This window comes from Varanus komodoensis, unplaced genomic scaffold (genome assembly GCF_004798865.1).
Source record: "Varanus komodoensis strain SLA01 unplaced genomic scaffold, ASM479886v1 scaffold4, whole genome shotgun sequence".
NCBI lineage: Eukaryota > Metazoa > Chordata > Lepidosauria > Squamata > Varanidae > Varanus > Varanus komodoensis.
The window spans coordinates 45,609,835-45,630,141 of record NW_025335941.1 but is presented as its reverse complement, the minus strand read 5'-3'; the positions used below and the strand labels follow the sequence as shown (position 1 = coordinate 45,630,141).

At 39.3% G+C, this 20,307-nt stretch overlaps 1 protein-coding gene across 14 annotated transcripts in view; it reads left to right on the top strand.

Moving 5' to 3' along the window:
* Positions 1-20,307, top strand: part of PAN3 (poly(A) specific ribonuclease subunit PAN3) — a 73,649-nt gene that overhangs the window by 30,376 nt on the left and 22,966 nt on the right. For 12 of the 14 annotated variants that reach the window (XR_006415916.1, XR_006415915.1, XR_006415913.1 and 9 more), the window contains 8 exons: positions 467-628; positions 6,924-7,074; positions 10,611-10,858; positions 12,227-12,331; positions 14,696-14,753; positions 15,941-16,102; positions 16,404-16,520; positions 16,611-16,712. Coding sequence is in view for 10 of the 14 variants with exons in the window: in XM_044442404.1 (XP_044298339.1) it covers positions 467-628; positions 6,924-7,074; positions 10,611-10,858; positions 12,227-12,331; positions 14,696-14,753; positions 15,941-16,102; positions 16,404-16,520; positions 16,611-16,712 (1,105 nt within the window). In the remaining 4 variants the exon portion in view is untranslated. The remainder of the gene's footprint in view (positions 1-466; positions 629-6,923; positions 7,075-10,610; positions 10,859-12,226; positions 12,332-14,695; positions 14,754-15,940; positions 16,103-16,403; positions 16,521-16,610; positions 16,713-20,307) is intronic. The other 2 variants (XM_044442408.1, XM_044442409.1) reach the window with 2 other exon arrangements.

The window sequence follows — 20,307 nt, the reverse complement described above, 5'->3', positions numbered from 1 at the left end:
GAAATCAGTTCATAATTTGAAAAGGTTTCAGAGTTCAGTATCCTGGTGGAAGGTATGTGATGGGAAAGCATTTACCTTGGCTGGTACTGCATATTTCAAATACTTCTCATTTTATTTGGAATAAGACTACAAAGTGATAGGACTTAAATTGAACAATGCAGTCAGCCTGCTACAGTCCTATGCACACTTTGAAGTAAGTGCCATTCCATGCAACGGGACTTGCTTCTGAGTAGCTATGCATAGGATTGGTCCATATGTTACGCTCCTTTGGTTGGTGCCCTTCTTTGAACAATATTTTCCAAAGCATTTCGGGTCAGGATTGAAGTGAACAGACTCGGAAATTTTACTTGCAAATTGTTTCCTATTCCACCAATCAAACCAAAGATATACTCTCATCTAGTTTTAGTTTGAGTTGCAGACGAAGGGATGTTGGGAGTGCCCTGGTTTTTTTCCTTCTTTTCCCTAGCCAAGGAAGTATCGACTGGGGATGCTGGAGGAGAGGATAGTTCCGGTGGGATCAAAGGCACGAAAATCAAAGAACTCTATTGGCTGCTTGGCTGACAGGTGTAAAACAGGAGTACCCATCAATATGGTTTGGTGGAACAGAGTCACAGAAAACAATTTACAGGTAAAATTACTTTTTCCTAGTCACTTGAATTAATTTTGGCTGCTAGTTTTATTTTTTGAAAAATGCTGACGTTAGATATATGTAGTGTGGCTGAAATTTGCCCAGAAGTTTCATAGGTGAAATCTATACATGGTAATGAAAGTGACTATTTAATGAATTACATATTTCTCAACGAATATTCTGTGTTTTCAAATTTGGGTGGCAAGAATAATAGATTTTTCAAAACACCTTCCAAATATTTTTCCCCTTTAAGTTAGATGATTGCTTACTCACAATTCTCACTAGGCAATTAAAAATATTCAGTAGAAAGTTCTTAGTACATGAAGTTTTGCTGAGTGAATTGAAATACTCTGAAATGGTTCTATGCAGAATATCTTATTTCTGCTCTCTACTTACAACCTTAGGGAAAAGAAAACCCATAGACTCAGCATACTGTTAGCCATTCCTTAGTATAGAGGCTTTAATAATATTTAGTTACGATGATCTTTATGATGCTGTTGCTAGTAGGAATAGATCTCTCACACTTTCTACCTTATGATGAATACCTAGGGCTTTCTACACTTCAATACAATATTGCCGCATTACTGCAGAGGGAGTGGCAGGGGTGGAGGTACAGGTCTAGATGGTTTCTCCCCCACTGTAGTAGAATGGAGGAGAGGGCATATTCAGCTTCTGTGATTTAAAAAAGAAAAGCCTGAGAAAGCAAAAGTGGCACATGACTGAGGAGAGTTGTTTCCCAGTAATATTATGGAAGGTGTTTATTAGGCTTGTGCAAAAGCATTCGGTGTAGCAGCTCAGCATCAATATATGTTCTGAGGCGCAAAATGTTGCATTTAAGTGTAAGGGGAAATGGCAGAATTCAGGAATATTTAAATTTATGAGAACAAGAAGGACTAATTTGCTCCATAGTACTGTTTTCACAGTAGGAAATCCTTTCTTTGAATATGCAAATTCTTACTAGCATCCTTTCAGTTCTACAGCAAACAAAACTGGTAAAATTAAAGCATTAAAGGTGAAGGCCTCCCTTAAAGTTGGGAAAGTTGATGCTTAGAATGAAGACTAAAACCCATTTTTTAAATTACTCACATGTGTTGCTGTTTGAGGGCTTAATAGTAATTTAACGTTTGGATAAATCTCACAGTGAGACTAGGTTTGTAGTGTTAGAGAATTCACTGCAATGTACCTTGTAGGTTACACTGTTGCCCAAGTGAGGGTGTGGTCAAGAACATATTTTTCTCCCTTGATGACTTGACCTACATCAGTATGTGCTTTGGTCGATCTCTGGGCTGGAATGACCTGACTTCAGTTCAACAGAGATTGGATGTTCACTGTAGATAGCATCACATCTTAAAAGGCATACAAAGAATGACTTGCACACTGATTAACATAGTTTTGGTTTTGTATGTTTGGCAGTAGCTGAATTTCAATAACCAATAAGGGAGAATGTTTTTCTTCTAGGCTTGCATCATACCTTATTAGTTTCTCTAACAGGTCTCAGTCCAGAGAAGCCATCTCAGTCCAGAGAAGCCGTAATGCATGTTCAGAGGGCTCATGCTAACTAGTCTACTGAGCTCAGAAATGAATTTGCAGAAAAAGCTTACCTAACCAAGCTAACTATGGTTTTAGCCAGCTGATACTTCTCTCCTCACTGTCTCTGGGATTGTACTCTTGGTTATTCCAATATAGTATTTTGTTTTCTTTGCTTAACAAGGTGTAGATATTTTGAATATCATAATTATATTACGTGCTGAGTTTATGGAAATGTAATTTATTTAAAGTTTAGACTTTTATTGCTTTCCTGAAAGTTGGCTTATTTGCTTAAAATATTTTTGTTCCACATTTCATAGAAACAAACAAGTCAGAAGGGGGCTGCCAGGCCATCTAGTCTGACCCTCAACTCCAGCCATCTCCATTCATGTAATCCCCAACATGTGGTTGTCCAGTCTTTCCTTGAACACCCTTACTGATGGAGCCTCAACCACCTCCCTTGGAAGCCCATTCCATATTCTAAGGGTCAAACTGCCAGGAAGTACTTCCTGACATCCAACCTGAAACCTGGTTCTTTGATCTTTGCCCCATTGGAACACATCCTGCCCTCGACTGCAGGGAACAACAGGTCACGACCCTCCTCCACATGGCATTCCCTATTTACGTATAAGTCACTAAAAGAGCCCCTCAGACTCTCTTCTTCTCCAGGCTGAAAAGACCCAGTTTCCTCAGTCTCTCTTCATATGTCACACCCCCTCCCCCAACCCGACTGCCATTATTGTGGCCCTGCTTTAAATCAGTTCTAACCTAGCTATGTCTCTCCTGTAATGTGGAGCCCAGAACTGGATGCAGTACTCTAGTTGTGGGCATACCAGATAAAATGCAAACCTCAAGGCAAGATAAAATTATAGAACAATTAAATGGCAATAATTAAAACAGCCATATAAAACACCCAAAACAGTAAAATCAAGTCAATGAATAAAATGAATGTTGACATTTATGCATTTAAAAGTAGACTGATATATCCAGGTCTTTAAGGCCCATTTAAATACCAGGAGGAGCCACATGAGCTCCCCATGGGTAGAGTATTTGGAAAGGATTAAGGCATGCTGCAGATCAACCTCTGTGAAGACAGGTTCTGTCTTGTCCTCCTATCCTTCCCATCTGCAGTGCTGGCAAGTCAGGGACCAAAACATACACGCACATTTCATAAGCAAATGGGTTTTGTAGCACTAAATTTATCTGCTGCGTTGTGATATGTCATGTCTAACATCTACAGTAATTGTATATTTGACCAGACGTTTACAGCACGTGTGCGTTGGTCCTTGACCTGTTTGTGTTGCGGGGGGGGGGGGGGGAGGATGGACATGAGAGACAGTTTGCCATGCCAGGTGCTATGAGAGTTCTTGTTTTATTTTTAAAGAAACCCCAAATAATGCTACCAGGTTAGGGATGACTGTATTATGCTATGCATAATTAAACAGCTGAACGTTAACATAATACTATTGCATTTGGTCAACATTAAAACAAATGAAGAGAAGCTGTCCCAAAAGACATCTTGGGTAGGGTTTCATTAATCTTGTTTGCATGGAATGACAGCACACCATGGCTTAATTTATACAGAGCACTGTTGTGTTGTTGTGTTCTGAGCTTTTGTATGACACCCCACTTCTTGTGGCTTGTCATGTTGTGCAATCTCAGTCCACAAGGGTTGCTTTAGGGTTAGGCCCTGTTCTTCTGCTGTGAAACTTGGTCGATGCATGAATGTAGCAGCACTGTTTCAGTATTTTAGCACAAAATTGAAAGTGTCAGCACTTGTGATTTCAAAATTAAGATTGCTGTTATCGCACAGGAAATTCTCAATATGATGTTGCTTCTCCAGGCATCTAGACAGGTCTTTCCCCAAACTGGTGTCCTCTAGAGGTATGCACTGTTGTCTCCAGTCAGCATGCCATTGACTATGCTGTCTGGGGATAATTGGAGCTGTAGGTTAACATAGCTGGCACCAACTTGAGGAAAGCTGATACAGACTAGTCTGTATCTCCCCCTCATGTCCTCCTGTCCTTCCCATCTGCAGTGCTGGTAAGTCAGGGACCAAAGTGTATAAGCACATTTATTTGGAGTGAAAAACTGTTGGGCTTTGGATAAGAATTCCACCCTGCTGCCTTATGTAAGTGTGCCCTTTCATTCTTGCCATTCTTTTAATTTTGCTGTACTGCAGACTTGTATGATTTACAGAGAGCATGACTCTCATGTCAAATCTTTAGTTTCTCACTAAAATTCTGAGAATTCCAGACTATTTTGGCTGAGTTGGCAAAGTGTGGAAGAATTGATGCATATGGTTACTGTGATGAATATGGGCCCTAAGTATTCTGGAAAATGAGATGCAAAAGCTATGAACTGAGACATGATGGGATCACATCCTGTGTATGTGACTCTTTTTATTTAACGCTGGTTATCTCCTCTTAATGTAAACTATTCTAGGCATGGCCATAACTTTGCTTAGTGCCTTGTTTCTAAAGCCAGTGACTACTTCATGCATTTGATATTAGTTGTGTCCTGACCAAGGGGTTTAGTGATTTTGTTCAGCTCTGTTTCATAATTGTCTCATATCAGGCACTGTAATTTTCTCTCACTTCTCACCCTATTCCGTTTTTCTTGTGCATCCTGTCATCTTAGATTGTAAGCCTGCTGGCGGGACTGTCTTCCTTTGCTGATTATATGTAAGCCTCACCACAAGCTTTTGCTTGAGGAACAGAAAAAAGCATTTTTAAACAAATAAATATAGCATTCTTGGAGTGATGTCTTTTTATTCCCCCCCTCGCCTTCCTTTTATCAGTTATAGGTGATAGGCGTTTAGCTTTTCTTCTCAGATCTTTTTATTGAAGAGAACATTATTGACAATGCAGTGATGCTTCAGTGAATGTTGGTGGTTCATAACTTATTGACAGGGCACTATGCTTTTCGATCCTTTTTCTTCCTAATCTTGGAAAGATTTTTCCTGGTGTTAGATTTTTTAAAATGTAGAAACATGCATTTCTGTGGTGTCACACTTTCTGGCTTGTCTAGATGTTTTGTCCTCCTAGGAATAAATGAAAGTAGGTCATTTACAGTACAGTCCTGTACATGTAAGTCCCACTGAGTTCAATGGGATTTTCTCCCAGATAAGTATGCATCTAGGATTCCAGCTTTAACATTGCCATATAGTATTCAAATCTTTTGCTTATGAACTGCATGAAACATTTTGTAATTTGTTAGTTTGAAGAAAATTTAAATAGGTAGATAATGCCTACAAAGATAGGAAAGCAGAAATTCTGAAAATCAATTTCAGAAAAGTAGTTGGGGAGGCAGCAGGAAACAGTAGTTTTGCTGGTTGTTTTTGCTGCTTGTACTTTAAAATACCATAATATTTAAATCCACAGAAGTTGATTAAAAAGGTATGTCAGACCTACCTGAAATTCATCCATTTCAATTAAGTATTCATGGTAACGGATTTGGACCTCTTTAGACCTGATGTTCTACCACCCTCTTGTGGTTTCATGTTGGGTTTTTATCTTGTGTAAGCTTCTTTGCTAATCATGTTTAAGGAAAGTTATTGACTACATTGAATAGTAATACATTGATTAAAACCCAGTCCATCAGCTGAGATTTGTTTAATTGGATGATAGACCTAATTAGTCATTTAAAGTTTTTTGGATCTCTCCTTAAGTCCAAAAGTTCAAAATCAAAGCAAAAATGTAAGTAAAGAATTTGCTCCTCATTTTCTATAGACTACATAAGTTACTTGTTACTTTTGTATTCCGCCTTTTGCCCAAGGAGCTCATAAACCACTGCGCCACCTGCATCCCCAAGGAGCTCATATCAGCATTTTAATCTTGCAACAGTCTTGCTCTGGTAAAATATGATAATTTGTTCTGGATCATCCAGAACTTCAAAACCACAAATGGGATTTGATCTAGAATTTCCCAAGCTCACTGAAGCACTAAAACTTGTTTTAAATCATGTAATAATATACAAACCATCGGAACAAAAACAGAGATGAGGATCTCAAAAATAAGAGATCCCATTCATATGTGTGGAACAAAGTTTAAAATGTCCTTGCCGATAAAGTCAGTATTGTAGTTTGAAACTTCTGAAGTAGGGCTCCAATTTAGTTCTGTAGAATAGATGTCTTGTAAAATAGTAGAAGTGATGTTACCGCAATTTCAAAATCCTTATTATTCCAAATTTCCTTAAAGTTGATGGGTGCCTTATAAATTTTAGTTGAACTGTGTGTAGTGCAAGCTTGTTTCAGTCAGTCTTCCTATGGCTAAAGCGTTATTTGGCTTCAATCATAAGACTTGCTTAGTGCAGGGATAAACAAAATCTCAGATTTTTGGGACTTCAACACCCAGAAGTCCCTGTAAACATGTCCAATGGTCAGCAGTTCCAGAAGGCAAAGTCCCCACCTGGAGATCTGCTTTCTGCCTGTACCTGGCTTAGGCTACTAGAATGTTTAGCTTTTACTCTTAAATCAACAGAAATTAGTGTCATCATACGAAATTTCTACACCTTGAAAAGTGTGCTATGTAGCATGGCAATCTCCTGCATAGAAAGAAAAAAAATCTTGTGTCCACCAAGCTCAAAAACGTAAGTTTTAGTTCTTTGGATCTGCTTTTCAAAATTCTTTGAACTAAAGAATTTAGTTCTTTAGTAACTTGCTAAAAACATTGAAGTTCTTAACTTTTTTGTGTTAATCCAACTAATTTACAAAATAGGTTGTCTATTTCATCTGTAACACTTATACTCTATTTCAATTTTTGAACAGACACCAAATCCCACTGCAAATGAATTTATTCCTAAAGGAGGATCAACCTCCCGTCTCAGTAATATGTCGCAGTCAAATATATCTGCCTTCTCTCAAGCCTTGTTCTCTCATCCTTCCATGGGAGGTCCTGCAAATGCTGGGCTAGCTCCAGGTAAGCTTGGAGTAATTAATTTGTACTAGATGACAAACCTCAGTAGCACTAGTGAACCTTATGATGACTAGGATTGATATGTTTCATAATCTCAGTTATTTGAAGTGTTTACACTGTAGTAGTACCTTCAGATAGTTATATTCAGTTTGGGACCTATACTAGCAGCACATCTTTCATAGCAATAAAGGTTTCCTATTTCATTTTAACTTAAAGGCTTTCATAGATGTAAATCTTGTCATATCTTTGTAGAAGAAAAATGTGCCCTTTTGAAAATGGATATATATTAGTGTTGTCTTGACACATCATAATTTCAATTTGCAGCTCTTATTTGAGGAATCTCTTTCAATAACTACAATAAGAATGTTTAAAACTACTACTAAACTGCATTATCCAAAAGGCTGATATTCAGGGTTTAAAAACAGTGGCCTATTTGCCTTACATGATAACCCACTGTGGGTTATTTAATCTACAGTGAAGTTGCACTATGTGCAGCTGCCATTTTTATAGTTAACCCCTACTCAGGTGTTATAGTGCCATGCAAGCCTGGTGCAAGTGTTAACCCGCCCTCACAGAACCCTAGAATGCAGGTTGGACTATGTGAAGTTTGTTTAACCCTTGCATAACCTCTGCCCATTGAGTTTACACAATGCAACAACCCTGAGTATGACTTGAATATGCAATATGGAGCCATAGAGTGTCACGTGACTCAAATACAAAGTTAGGGAAACATTTGAACAAATTCAGATACTTATAAATCTGGACCATCTGGTCTGTATGTGTTCTCAATGCTTATAAGTTCTACTCAGGGGTGGGCATATTTTGGCCTACATTTCCCATCAGCCCATGCCAGCATAGGCAGTGGATAGATGTGATCTGAAGGCCAAACCATCTAGTGGGTCATAAGTTGCCTTCTTCTGTCCTAAGCACACTTGTGGAGAAAGTCACTGAAGGAATATGTTAGGAGTAAGATGTAGGTATTAGAAAGTGTAAGTCTTGCTGCTTGACAAATCAAAATCAAATTAATTATTTAAGCAGTTAAATCAGAATTGTGATTAAGGTCACAGGTGAACCTGAAGAACCTAAAAATACTGGAACAATACATAAACACTGAATCACTTGGATTCCTGGCACCAGAACCTTTAAAGGTGTGAAAACAGATTAATGTACCATATAAGCCAGTTTCATAGATTGTGCCTATTAATAGGAAGCTGCCTTATACCAGGTCAAGCCATTTATCTCCTTAGTCCATAGTATTCAACTAGCAGCAGCTCTCCTGTGTCTCTGGCAGAGGTTGTTTAGATCACATGGTACCTGATCTTTTTAACTGGATTGGATCTGGAATTTTCATCCTGTAAAACATGTGCTCTACCACTGAATTGTGGTACCTGCTCTGAAATTTCTCTCCCGTGTGGGTAAAACTATGTCAAGGTCCTGATACTGTAGACACACAGTCTAACACTGTGACACAAGAAACTCCTGGGTCAGTGAGATCCTTTTATTACAACAAATTCTGCAGCAAAAGCTTAATGATTGGCATCTTCAGAATTAATATAGCTGATGGCATATTGCAAAAGGCTCTTGAAACAGTTCTGCATCAAGATAGAGGTGGGTTGAACTCTGGATTCTTTGAGCCTAAGCCTCTCAACAGTAAGGGTCCAAAGCAAGATCAGACATGAGACCAAAGTTACTCCCCATATGTAGTGATTCCAGTAACCAAACCTCCTGGCATTGGGATCTCTGTATCACATGTGTCTGAAGGCTATGTACTGACTTAAAAATGAAGGGGTGTACATCCTGACTCTCCTTCCAAAACACAAATTAAGAAGGGAGTCACCCATCTAACCTGTTAGGTTCCCAGAGAATGCTGTTGGCTTCTGCAAGACTGAAGTTGCTACTTTTCTAGGGACACAACTTCCAGTTTCTCACGCAAACCATGACAGCAATAAACTCACATTGACCTTGGTATTCAATAAACTGACTAAGCCCCAAACCCTTCCAGACTTACTGCTGATCAGATTTTGGCTATGGAATAAGGCCTGTATCACTTCCACTGAATGCTGATAATCCAGTTTGGTGATAACAACATTTTAATTTCAATTGATTTAGTTGTAGTTCACTTCTGTGACTATAGAAACCTAGTTTGCTCACGATATTTCTGGTTCCCAGATTTGAGGAAAAGAGTGGTGGCGGCTAATTTGTTTTAGGTTTGCAATGTGCACAATTCTGTAATTGTTGGTCCATTCATTTTTTTCATACTTCAAAGAGTTGTCCTGCTGTCCAGTAGATAGAAAAATGATTTTCAAATTGGGGAAACCAGCATTATATATATTTTTGAGGAAGCTTTATTTTGAGATATACCTTGAGAAAGCAAACATCACCAAGTTAGGGTGACGTTAAGCAATTGTGGATGAGGAAATCTAAATCTGAGAGTTATGTGAAGTCCTCTAGCTAGCCTGGAGCTATTGTGGCCAAAGATCATAGATAGTGCCCTTTCTCTTGTGTTGCCTAGTCTCCTTTGAACTGGAGGTTCCATAGATTGAACCTGGAGCTTATTTGTACAAAGAATATGCTGTGCCAACATGCAATGGCTTTTCTCATGTTCTTTCTACCCCCCGCTCTTAGTGTGGACGATCCTCCATGCCCCAACTTGTTTTTTCAGGCTCAGAGGAATAGGGGGCACACTGAAAAATCTCTCTGAATACCATTCATGGTGCTTTGGATCCTAGCCATTTTCAATAAGCTCTACCTGCAGCATGTTCTTCAACAATCTTATAGTAACAGAAGTTTACAGTATAATAATCAACAAAATGGGTTATACATTGCATTTTTTTGCTTCAGTAGTGCATATGCAATATATAGTGGTCAAAAAAATTCTTGTCACTTTCTGACTTTAGTATAATTAGTGAGTTTCCATGATATTTGCAATATTATTGGAGTTTTTTTTAAAAAAACATGACCTTTATATAGGAGTTTCAGTGCATAGATTTATTTCAGTTTCTCATAGATCTCAGTATTGCCCTTTTAAATATCCTAAATAAATACTTGATTAACTCTAATATACTTAATTATCTTTATAAAGTTTTCCAAGATAGAACCATGCCCACCTTATGTGCATAACATGTGCTGGTTTCAGGAAACCACAGCAGTAGTTTGAAAGACAAAGAAAACTGCTGCTGTCTTCAGCCAACATAACCCTTTACTTACCACAACAAAGTACACACTTAGATAAAGAAATGCATCTATGAGTATAAATATTTCTTGCTGCTGATTTTCTATCACCCTTTGGGCAAGCTAACTTTCTTTGTCAGTTGTTATATTCTGGCTAAGCATTTTAGTCAAATTCTATATGAAGGCTGAAGTCTTCATTAACTGAGAAACTTCCCAAGAAATTGTTCACCTGTTCTAAATCTATTCTGTTTTTAACTGCAAGAGATTTGTTGTTTTTTTTTCCAACCTTGGACTTCATTGTAGAACAAATGCCTTTTTATTGCCTTTTTACCTGCAAGTCTTCCCCCTCCCCCTTTTATTTTCATAAGGAATGTCACTGTCAGCGGGATCTTCTCCCCTTCATTCCCCTAAAATTACTCCTCACACGTCTCCTGCTCCTAGACGAAGAAGTCATACACCAAACCCAGCAAATTATATGGTGCCTACTAGTGCCTCTACACCGGTTACTAATGCTGTTTCCCAGCCCCCAGCTACTGGCCAGGTGATTCAGAAGGAAACTGTGGGTGGCACAACCTATTTCTATACTGATACAACTCCAGCACCTCTAACTGGAATGGTAAGGTTTCAGCTTTCTTTAAGAGGGTATTTTTAATATATATTTGTTGATAAGTATTGGCATTCACTATGATAATAAACCACAACTTTAATCATTATTAAAGCTTGGCTATTGGGGACTTTTACTCCCCAATTTAATTTAAGCTGGATCACTTTTTGCTCCCCAAATGGTGTTGGGGCTTGAAAACAGATAAACCATGACTTGCCTTAATTTGCTTGTATCACAACAACCGTAGTTTTCATGACATTCGAACACTGCCATTGTTGCTTCCTCCCAATATGTTTTACTGTTTTACAGTTATTCCCACCAAGAGGTGCATGGAGAGAGTCCATACCTTATTGGCAGACCACATAATTTGGTTGCAGAAAGGCATGTTAAATTCCTGACTTATCTCCATATCTTCCCCAAGTAACAGGGAAACAATCTCTGCCTGAGAACTTGGAGAGCTGCTGCCAGGCAGAGTAGATGGTAGTAAACTAGATGAAGCGATGTGGAAGGCACTTCCATATTTTCAGATGAATTGCTCAGGAGGAAGTAGGCCAGCCTGCTGCAGTGAATGAGAATAAATATGGGAATACACTTTATAAAATAAGGAACTTGAAGACTGTGTTGCACAGATTTGGGAGCATAGGCTAGGTAACACTGGAAAGGCACAGGTGGACTTGGTGACATGAAACATCTTTTATAAGCTTAGGCTGATACACCAACTGCATCCTTATCTTTCTTGCTACGGTTATCCATACCATCATCTGAATTTCTGCAGTGTGTTATATGTGGGGCTGCCTTTGAAAATGGCCTGGAAACTCCAACTGTTCCAAAATTGAGTTGTGAGATCGGTCAATTCCTGTTAACAATGTGATCATACTATGTCAGTAATTTTTCCATATGCACAGGGTGTCAGTCCATCTCCAGCCCTGATTTAAAGTGCTGGTATTAACATTCAAAACCCTAAACTCCTTGGGTCAAGGCTACCTTAAAGATAATCTCCTCCCATATATAACTGCTCAGACCCAAAGATTGTCCTTAGCATTGCTTCGCTGGAATCCCTTCCAAAGAATGTGAGAAAGAAAAAGGTTTACAGCTCTTAGCATTCTTCAAGCAAGATAGTTACAGGCATTTTTTTCTGCCTAAGCATTCAAAGAATTGCCCCCTTGCTGTATTTTAAATCTTTGTATTGCTACAAGGTTTCACTTTCGTTTTTACTTCAGTTTTATACTGTAGTTACCAACTTTCATAGAGTATCTTGCATTGTATTTTATGGTCTTAATTGTTGTGAACAAGAAGAGAATTTTGGCTGTTGGACAGTATAGAAATGTAATGAATCAATACATTCTGAAAATAATTGGTTTATAATTTGATCTTCGATAGGTATTCCCAAATTATCACATTTATCCTCCAACTGCACCTCATGTTGCTTACATGCAGCCAAAAGCTAATGCACCTTCCTTCTTCATGGCAGATGAACTACGACAGGTAAGTTCATTTTATAATATAAAATAATTGTAAAATACTTTATTCATGAAATGTATGTCCTGTAATATCACTATATAAAACTGAAATTATTATAGGGACACACCTACCCTTTGGTTGCAAAAATTAAAGACACTTATCTGGAATTATATCCCATTAGATTCAAAACAATTTACTTATGAGTAGATATGTATATTACATTGAGGATGCAATCCTATGCACACTAAGAGAGAAAACAGGACTTATTTCCTGCTTTTTTCTTATATCAAACTCAAAGTGGCATGCATCCTCCTCCTCCTCCTGCTCTCCATCTTATCCCAACAGCAACCCAGTGAGCTAGACTGGGCTGCAAGTCTGTGACTGGCCCAAAGTCACCCGGTTGGCTCCATGACTGAGCAGGGATTAGAACCCTGATCAACTGATTCCCAGTCCTGTACTCTTAATCACTACACCATACTTGTACATATAATTTCACCCTAAATATTAAGGGCAAAGTCTTTACAACACAATTTTGATACTCTGTAGTAACTTTCTATCTGTCTATAGCCACACACATACAGGCTGAGTGTTCTTTATAGGGAAACATACTTGAGAATGATAATGTTGCAATAAAGTAGGAGTTAATGCATATGTTCATGCTTCTCATGGCAAGGACTGGTGACAGGGTCCTCTGCATCCCAGTATCGCTCGTTGCCCTCTCCCCCTACTCCAGTTCACCTGGGTTTACCTTTAAGGCAGGAGGAAAAACCCCAGTAAGCACTGCTGTTGGCACTTGTCGCATGAGTTTCAGGCCTGGGCCTACATGACAGTAGCTGAGTTGGTTGAGTTGTCCTGAGAATTCAGGCTGCAGACAGCTGCCTGAAACTGCAGATCTGTGAAAGCAGACCTGCTCACTGGGGTTGGGACAAACCTCTTGTGCTTGGCCTGGTCCTGCAAAGTGAGCCAAGCCAAGAGGAAGTCTGTGTATGTTCATGGATCCCCAGGTGCTGCTTGCACAGTGTGTGGAGTTTGATTCCTGGTGAACGCTCTGCTAACACTGGGCATACTCATCGGTTAGTTGGACTCTGGGCCACTGCAAAGCCAATCAGAAAGCCAATCAGAATTCAAGAAGCCAAAACCAGGGAATCCAATGGAAGTTCTACACAAAAAGGGTGAGTTAGAACCAGTGAGAAAAGGCAGGAAGAGAGATCATCCATGCACACAGGTCATGTACAGACCTCTCCCCATCCAATATGTGATTAGGCATAGAATCCTTGGCATTTTATGGTAATGCCAGGACATATTATCAACCTTTAAGATGCACCCACAAGCCCAGAAAGCATGGATATGCCTGTTTTAGGGCTTTCCTGAGGCTACTCTTTCAATCATATTCAAACTTGTATAGCCTTTAAACAAGGCTAGCTTTTATGTAGGGGTTCTTCTTCTGTAAAGGGGTGAGTTTGGATAATCTGAGGTCTTCTTTGACATGCTCATCAAGTACCTTCCAACCCAATGGTCTTGTCTGCTGGCACTAATTCTTTCAGTTTGGATTATTTTTTGGATTACACTATCTTTGAGGACTCATGCTCACAGTTTGGCTGTTTTTCAGCTTGGCCCCTGAATACTCAAGTTTGGTGGCACTCAGGAGTATTTTCACAGCTTAGGTTAATAGCAGATGCTCCTAGAGATGTCTCATCTAGCCATGGTGACACATGGCCTAGTTATATCTCATTTGGAGCACTGTAACAGACTTTATGTGGAGCTGCCTTAGAAAAATGTTTGAAAACTTCAACTAGTTAGAATGCTGGAGCAAGAATAATGACCCATTATAAGGAACATCTGACTTCTTTGTTACAATGTGACTATCATTTTGTTTCAAGGCACAGTTCAGAGTGCTGGTGGTGACTTGTTAAGCCCTATAGCACTTGGTACCTTGTGACCGCATTCTGTCATACAAGTCTTCCCAGGTCTTAAGGTCTTTTTTGGGAGGACCTTCCTTCCGACTCATCATTCTCAGTAGCATATTTAAGTGAGAATGTGAGAGTGGGCCTTCCAAGTGGCAGCTCCAATGCTCTGGAGCTCCCTGCTGAGGGAAGTTACACTGGCTGTATTTCTGCTGGCTGGCAAAGATGTTGGTATTCAAGCAGAATTTTGGTATTTACTTTCTGCTGCTGGCTTTAACTGTTTGGGTTGCTGTTCCTTTTTATAGTGTTTTGATTGCCTTGTTTGCATGTTATATTTTAGTTTGTTTTAAACTGTATTTTATTATTGGTGTCTGCTTTGAGAACTATTTCTGATGAAAGGGCTGAATATAAATGTAATAAATAATAAATAATAAACAGAATTTCATGCCTCTATCTGCAAGACTGCAAAATGTGTTCCTTACAGGAGCTGATCAACAGACACTTAATTACAATGGCTCAGATAGACCAAGCAGATATGCCTGGTAAGTAATTAAAAATTCCAAATTTTAAATTGGATTTTTGAGTACTTTCACTTTTTGAGCTTTATATTTTCTTTTTGTCTAATTTTTAAAGCAAAACTAGTTTGATGCAGTTCTGAATGTAATCAAGCTGAATCTACTTATTGGTCCCCATCTGTATTAACGAGCACAAAATTACGTCCTTGCTATTAACTTTTCTTTCTGTTTGTTTTAGCAATATACAGTACAAACTTAGTTCCTCTTTAAAACTTTTATCTCCAAAGTGTTTGATTTTGCTGACTGGAACAAAATTAGATACTGGCCCAGCTTGCACGATTAAACAGCCCAGAGTTCTATTAACCATGGGTTGTTTGGAGTGCGCATGAGTGTGCTGATTTCAGTTGCTGTCTGCTCCTGTTTTGATAAACAACCTGCCCCATTCCTGGGTAATTCTCCTTGATGATGGAACTCTAGGTTCTTGAAGGAGAAACAACCAGAATGTTAACCCAAGTCCAAACTAAGCTAATACTGTTTTGTTACTGAGGCTGTAGCTCTCTCCTTCCTTCCAAGCAGACCAAGACTATGGCTTTTTAACTAAAAGCTTTATTAAGTTTATGCAAGCCAATCAGGCAGGCCTAAGAGTACAAATGAAATGCAGTGTAGAAGCTAGTAACAAAACAAACAAGCAAAGATGGAATACTGGATATTAAAGAAGTAGATTCTTACCTGAATAATCCTCTTTCCTTCTAAGCTACATCCTCTAAGGTGGATCATCTTGCCTCAGAGCCAAATCACTTGGAGCTCTCTTTAACTGTTGCCAAACCTTTGGTTTAGTGATGGCTGATCCACCCTTTTCACTAGTAGTTTCAGTTTGTCTTCCTATGGTGTGTGAAACTGATTTACTCTCAACCACTACCCAGCTCATTTTTGATTCCACTGGTCTTGGCATCTCAGTTGTAGATTCTAACCCCTTTTCATCTGAATCAGAATCTATTTCCACATTCCCGGCAGGCTCTTTTGCAGAGGAAATGGGCCTAGTCCCTACAGTTGTTTCATCAAAGCTGTCATGATAACATTGTAATTGTGTTACAGTCCTCTAAACAATAGTGTATGTTTTGTTTTGACATCTAATTGATCTTCTCTATAACTGCAATAACTGTTTTCTTCATAATTTAAAGTAGTGTCTAATGTATTTCTGTAAACTGGTTTAGCTGTCCCAACAGAAGTTGACAGCTACCACAGCCTTTTCCCTTTAGAACCACTGCCACCACCCAATCGGATACAGAAAACAAGCAACTTTGGGTACATAACATCATGCTACAAAGCTGTAAATAGCAAAGATGATCTGCCATATTGCCTTCGGAGGATACATGGTGAGGGAAATCCTAAGTTGTCATCTTTTAAAATTTGATTGCTACCGATATTTAAATCTAAAACACTTGGGCTTTTTTTGTATAAATCACAAATTGGATTTCAAATTGAATCATTCCTTTAAAATAAGGAACAGGAATTTGGCCCCACTAACAATCCATAGAATGGGTAAAGAACAAATAAATAGTTTTGTTTTTTGTGTGTCTGTTGGTGGCAGCTCTGTGTTTTGCAAGAAATGTTAGGCTTCCATTAAAAGTTAGAAAACCTTTTAAAGTGTGAAGGGGCTTTTTATTTCTTTCTCAGGTTTTCGTCTTGTTAACACAAAGTGCATGGTGTTGGTTGACATGTGGAAAAAGATCCAACACTCAAATATTGTAACATTGCGAGAAGTATTCACCACTAAAGCATTTGGAGAACATTGTAAGTTCTGATTTTGAAATGCTTGCCAATTTTATTGGAAGACTTGTTCAGTTGCATACCTAATTCTCACCTCGGACTCTTTCTGAAAAGCTCTTGTGTTTGCATATGACTTCCACGCTGGAGGAGAGACTATGATGAGCAGACACTTCAATGACCCTAGTGCTGATGCCTATTTCACAAAAAGGAAGTGGGGTAAGGCCAGCAAACAAGACCTATGGTTTGGTTTGTTATTTGGCTTTTTTTCAATAGAGATAAATTGCAGAACAACCATTGCAGTCTCAGAGCATTTCATTGTACATAGCTTTTGGTGTTTTGATATATAGTTTTCTTGAGGCATTTAATTTCTAAGTTTTATCTCAGTTGCTGCTTATCAGTTCATCCCACGGTGCATGATTCTACAGTTTATAGTCTATGCTCATTGGGCTCCCAGTAACTCCCTGTTACTACAGGAACTGTTTATAGTTCAGCATATGTCCTGGTCTAGGTGAGGACTAAGAGGAAGCCAGTTCTACACTGGAGATCTTTTAGATTACAGTTACATCTTTTATGTGTGTGCATATAAATGACAACTTGTTCTCTTTATTTCTGTTGAATTTATAAATGACAACTCTGCATTCAGTAAAATAGGAGGAAATTGGCAGATCTAAGATCATATTTCTGAAATGAATGTCTGTTTGACCAGATCAGAAGTAGTTGAGAGGAAATTAGCATAATGCACTCCGTTTGGTATCCATTGGTCAGATCAAGATGTTGAAAGGCAATGAACAGGGGCCTCTTTTCAGCAGTGTGTTGCGCCTCTGCTGCAAGAATTGCCCATACATGTTTAAGGTTCTGCTGTTAGTATATAAAGCCCTAATCAACTTGAGGCCAATAGAAATATTAGCTTAGAGATCACCACATGCCATGTTGCTGTCAGAATGATGTAGCCACTCAAAGCTTCACTCTGAAGTTCTAAAGAGATATCCATGATGCTGAATTCTGTCCCCCAGATATGTTCAGAACTATGGATGGTTCCTTTAACATTTGGGTTGAAACCCACAGTGGATATACTGCCTTACTGACTTGGAGTCCCCAGTCACTACTTAGAGAAACATTACTGATGGTGCTGTACACACCTTAGGTTTGCCTCAGGAGTACTTGCAACAGAACATTTTGGGTTTCAGCACCAAAAATAGTACATGTTCCCTTTGGCCATTAGATAGTGTCTTCCTTTTTAATCTTGAGACAGCTGGTCAAGACCAATCTCTTGATGCTAGCCTTCCTAAAAGTGACCCAATTCATTTAGCTGTCATCAACAAACATTGCTTTATAATAATTTTTATTGTTGTAATTTATGGTATTATTATTTGTGTTAACTGCTTTAACGGATTACTGGTAAGCAATATATAAATGTGTGAAATAATTAAAACTAACAAGTGCATACCATTCTGCACTGTATAGTTTTTAATCCCTCCCTTCTGTTTGGGTGAGTTCACACGTCACAGCAACCTATCTCAGAAATACACTATACAGCATGGGTGCTTTATGGACAACACATGATACACTTTACAGTTGATCGGGCTGTGGGTTGTCTCCCCTTTTCCTTCCTCCTCAGTCCTCCATTAGGTATCTCAGGGAACGGCATGGCAGAACCTGTGATGCTGCCTCTCTGTGCTGTGATTGTAATTCCTTTTGTGGTCACCATGGCTTTTTCTTCCTTCACGACTGGAAGAGTTAGAGGGCACTAACAATAGTCAGGTCCACACTTAAAGCCTAGTGGATGTTGCTGTGAAAGGGTGATCTGTTTGTCACTTTCTTTTGCAAGCTGAGATTTTCTTGCAGTTTTTTCGATCATTTGATAGCTCACTATTGCTAGCTGTCAAGTGAAAAACAATATATTAGATGCAAGGCTTTGTGAATGTCTATGGAAGTGCCTGCCTTAACAGCAGGCATTCACCAGGACATTGTCCAGGCAGTACTTCAGACTGGGCATAGTTGAAGTTTGCTCTTCCACAATTCCTTGTCACCAATCAAATAATATTATTAATAATGATGAATCACCATGTGTCTGAAAAATGGTGCATGGGAAAGTTGTGGCAACTACAGAAGTGGTTGTGATTGCAGTGGGGAAAGCGAGCCAGTCCAGGTTGCTCCAAAGTGCCACATGGACATCAGGGAAGAATCTGTCTCTAGAGGTGACACAGACGAGTTTTTTGCTGTTGTTTTGAGTGGTCTGCTTCCCATTTTTCTAGACCTATGAAGGGATCAGCCTCACAAGTTAGATGACATGACAGTCCTACAATAAGCCATAGGTTATTAGGGTGACTTGTTTCCCCAAAACAACCCTGTGGGAAGTGGTCCAGGATCACATGACATAAGCGACTCTATCTAGTTACCCTCAGTGGGTTGTGTACAGGAATGCATATGTGCATGTGTGCACACACAAGAGAGAGCATTGTGACGATGCAGATGAACACTTTGGATGGTTGTGTTCTGGCTGGCATTTGCATGGGTGGAACACAGGTTAACAAAGTGGAATTAGCTTATGGACATGGACGACCTGAAAAATTACTGGCATATAAGATTTGTGCTTTCCATTTGCTCACATTCTCTAACCTGTATTTCGCAACTCAAGAATCCCCCCTCACACCCCCCTCCACATTGGAGGAGTTCCTCAGTTTAGTACATGTTGTATTTAGTACCAATTAATATCAGGAGAACTTCTGATTTAAGAAGCTTTGACTGCTGTTAGGAAAATTGGTATTTGGCAGTTGAGGGAAGAAAATTGTGGTTACGCATCTGTTTATATATGTAGTATTCTGCTGTTTCAGTGTGGTTAGTCTTTTTTTTTTCCTTTGGGTGGTGTCATTTGCTAACACATTCCAGGTTTTTATTGTCAAGGATGTGGTACTACATTTTGACAGATAACTCTAGATATAACAAGCTGGCTTTATTCTGCTGAAACACCTGCAAACTACTGGAATGCTTCTGAATTTTATAAAAGCCTTTCTCAAATATAATTATTTTTCTGTTCTTTCTGGGGGCATACAAAATATTTTTAATGCAATTCAGCATATGTTCTATAAAATGCTGTGTCTGAGTGATACGGCCATATGAGCACCAGTGAATAGAAAGCAAATACAGAACCAGTTCCCTCCCAGATTAATAGCTTGACTCTTGCTTAATTGAAGCAGGCATTAACTAGATCAGGATTTTGTGCTAAGATCATTTGGATTGTGGGATCAGAAAATCAGCAATCTGCTGTCAATGTGTTTTCACCATATTAAGAACATAAAAGCCATGCTGTATCAGACCAAAGGTCCATCTTGTCCAGCCCTCCGTGTGCATGGTGGCAAACCAGCTGGCCACAGGATTGCTCAAGCAGGTTGTGCAAGGTCTGCTTCTACCTAAGCTCCCCAGCAACTGGTGTATGCAGGCATGCCATCTCCGGTAAAGGAGGCAGCATTAAGCCAGTAAGACTAATAGCCACTGATAGCCTCCCCATGAATCTGCCCACGAACCTGTTAAAGACATCCAGATTGGTGGCCATCACCACTTCTTGTGGCAGCAGATTCTGTAGTTGAACTCCCTAACTGACCCCAGGCAGCCAGCCCCCTTGCAGGCCCCTGTTGGCTCCAAATAAGAGGTAACATGAGGTCATGAGAATCTCTAAGTTTCCCATGATGCTTCTGTGAGAAGGGCAGTGTTGAAACACCAGTGTACATACTGTTCTGCTGCCCCCTTCATAGAGGTCTTCATAAGAAATACCTAGGCCTGATTCTAGAAAGGATGTGTGGCTGGTTGGATA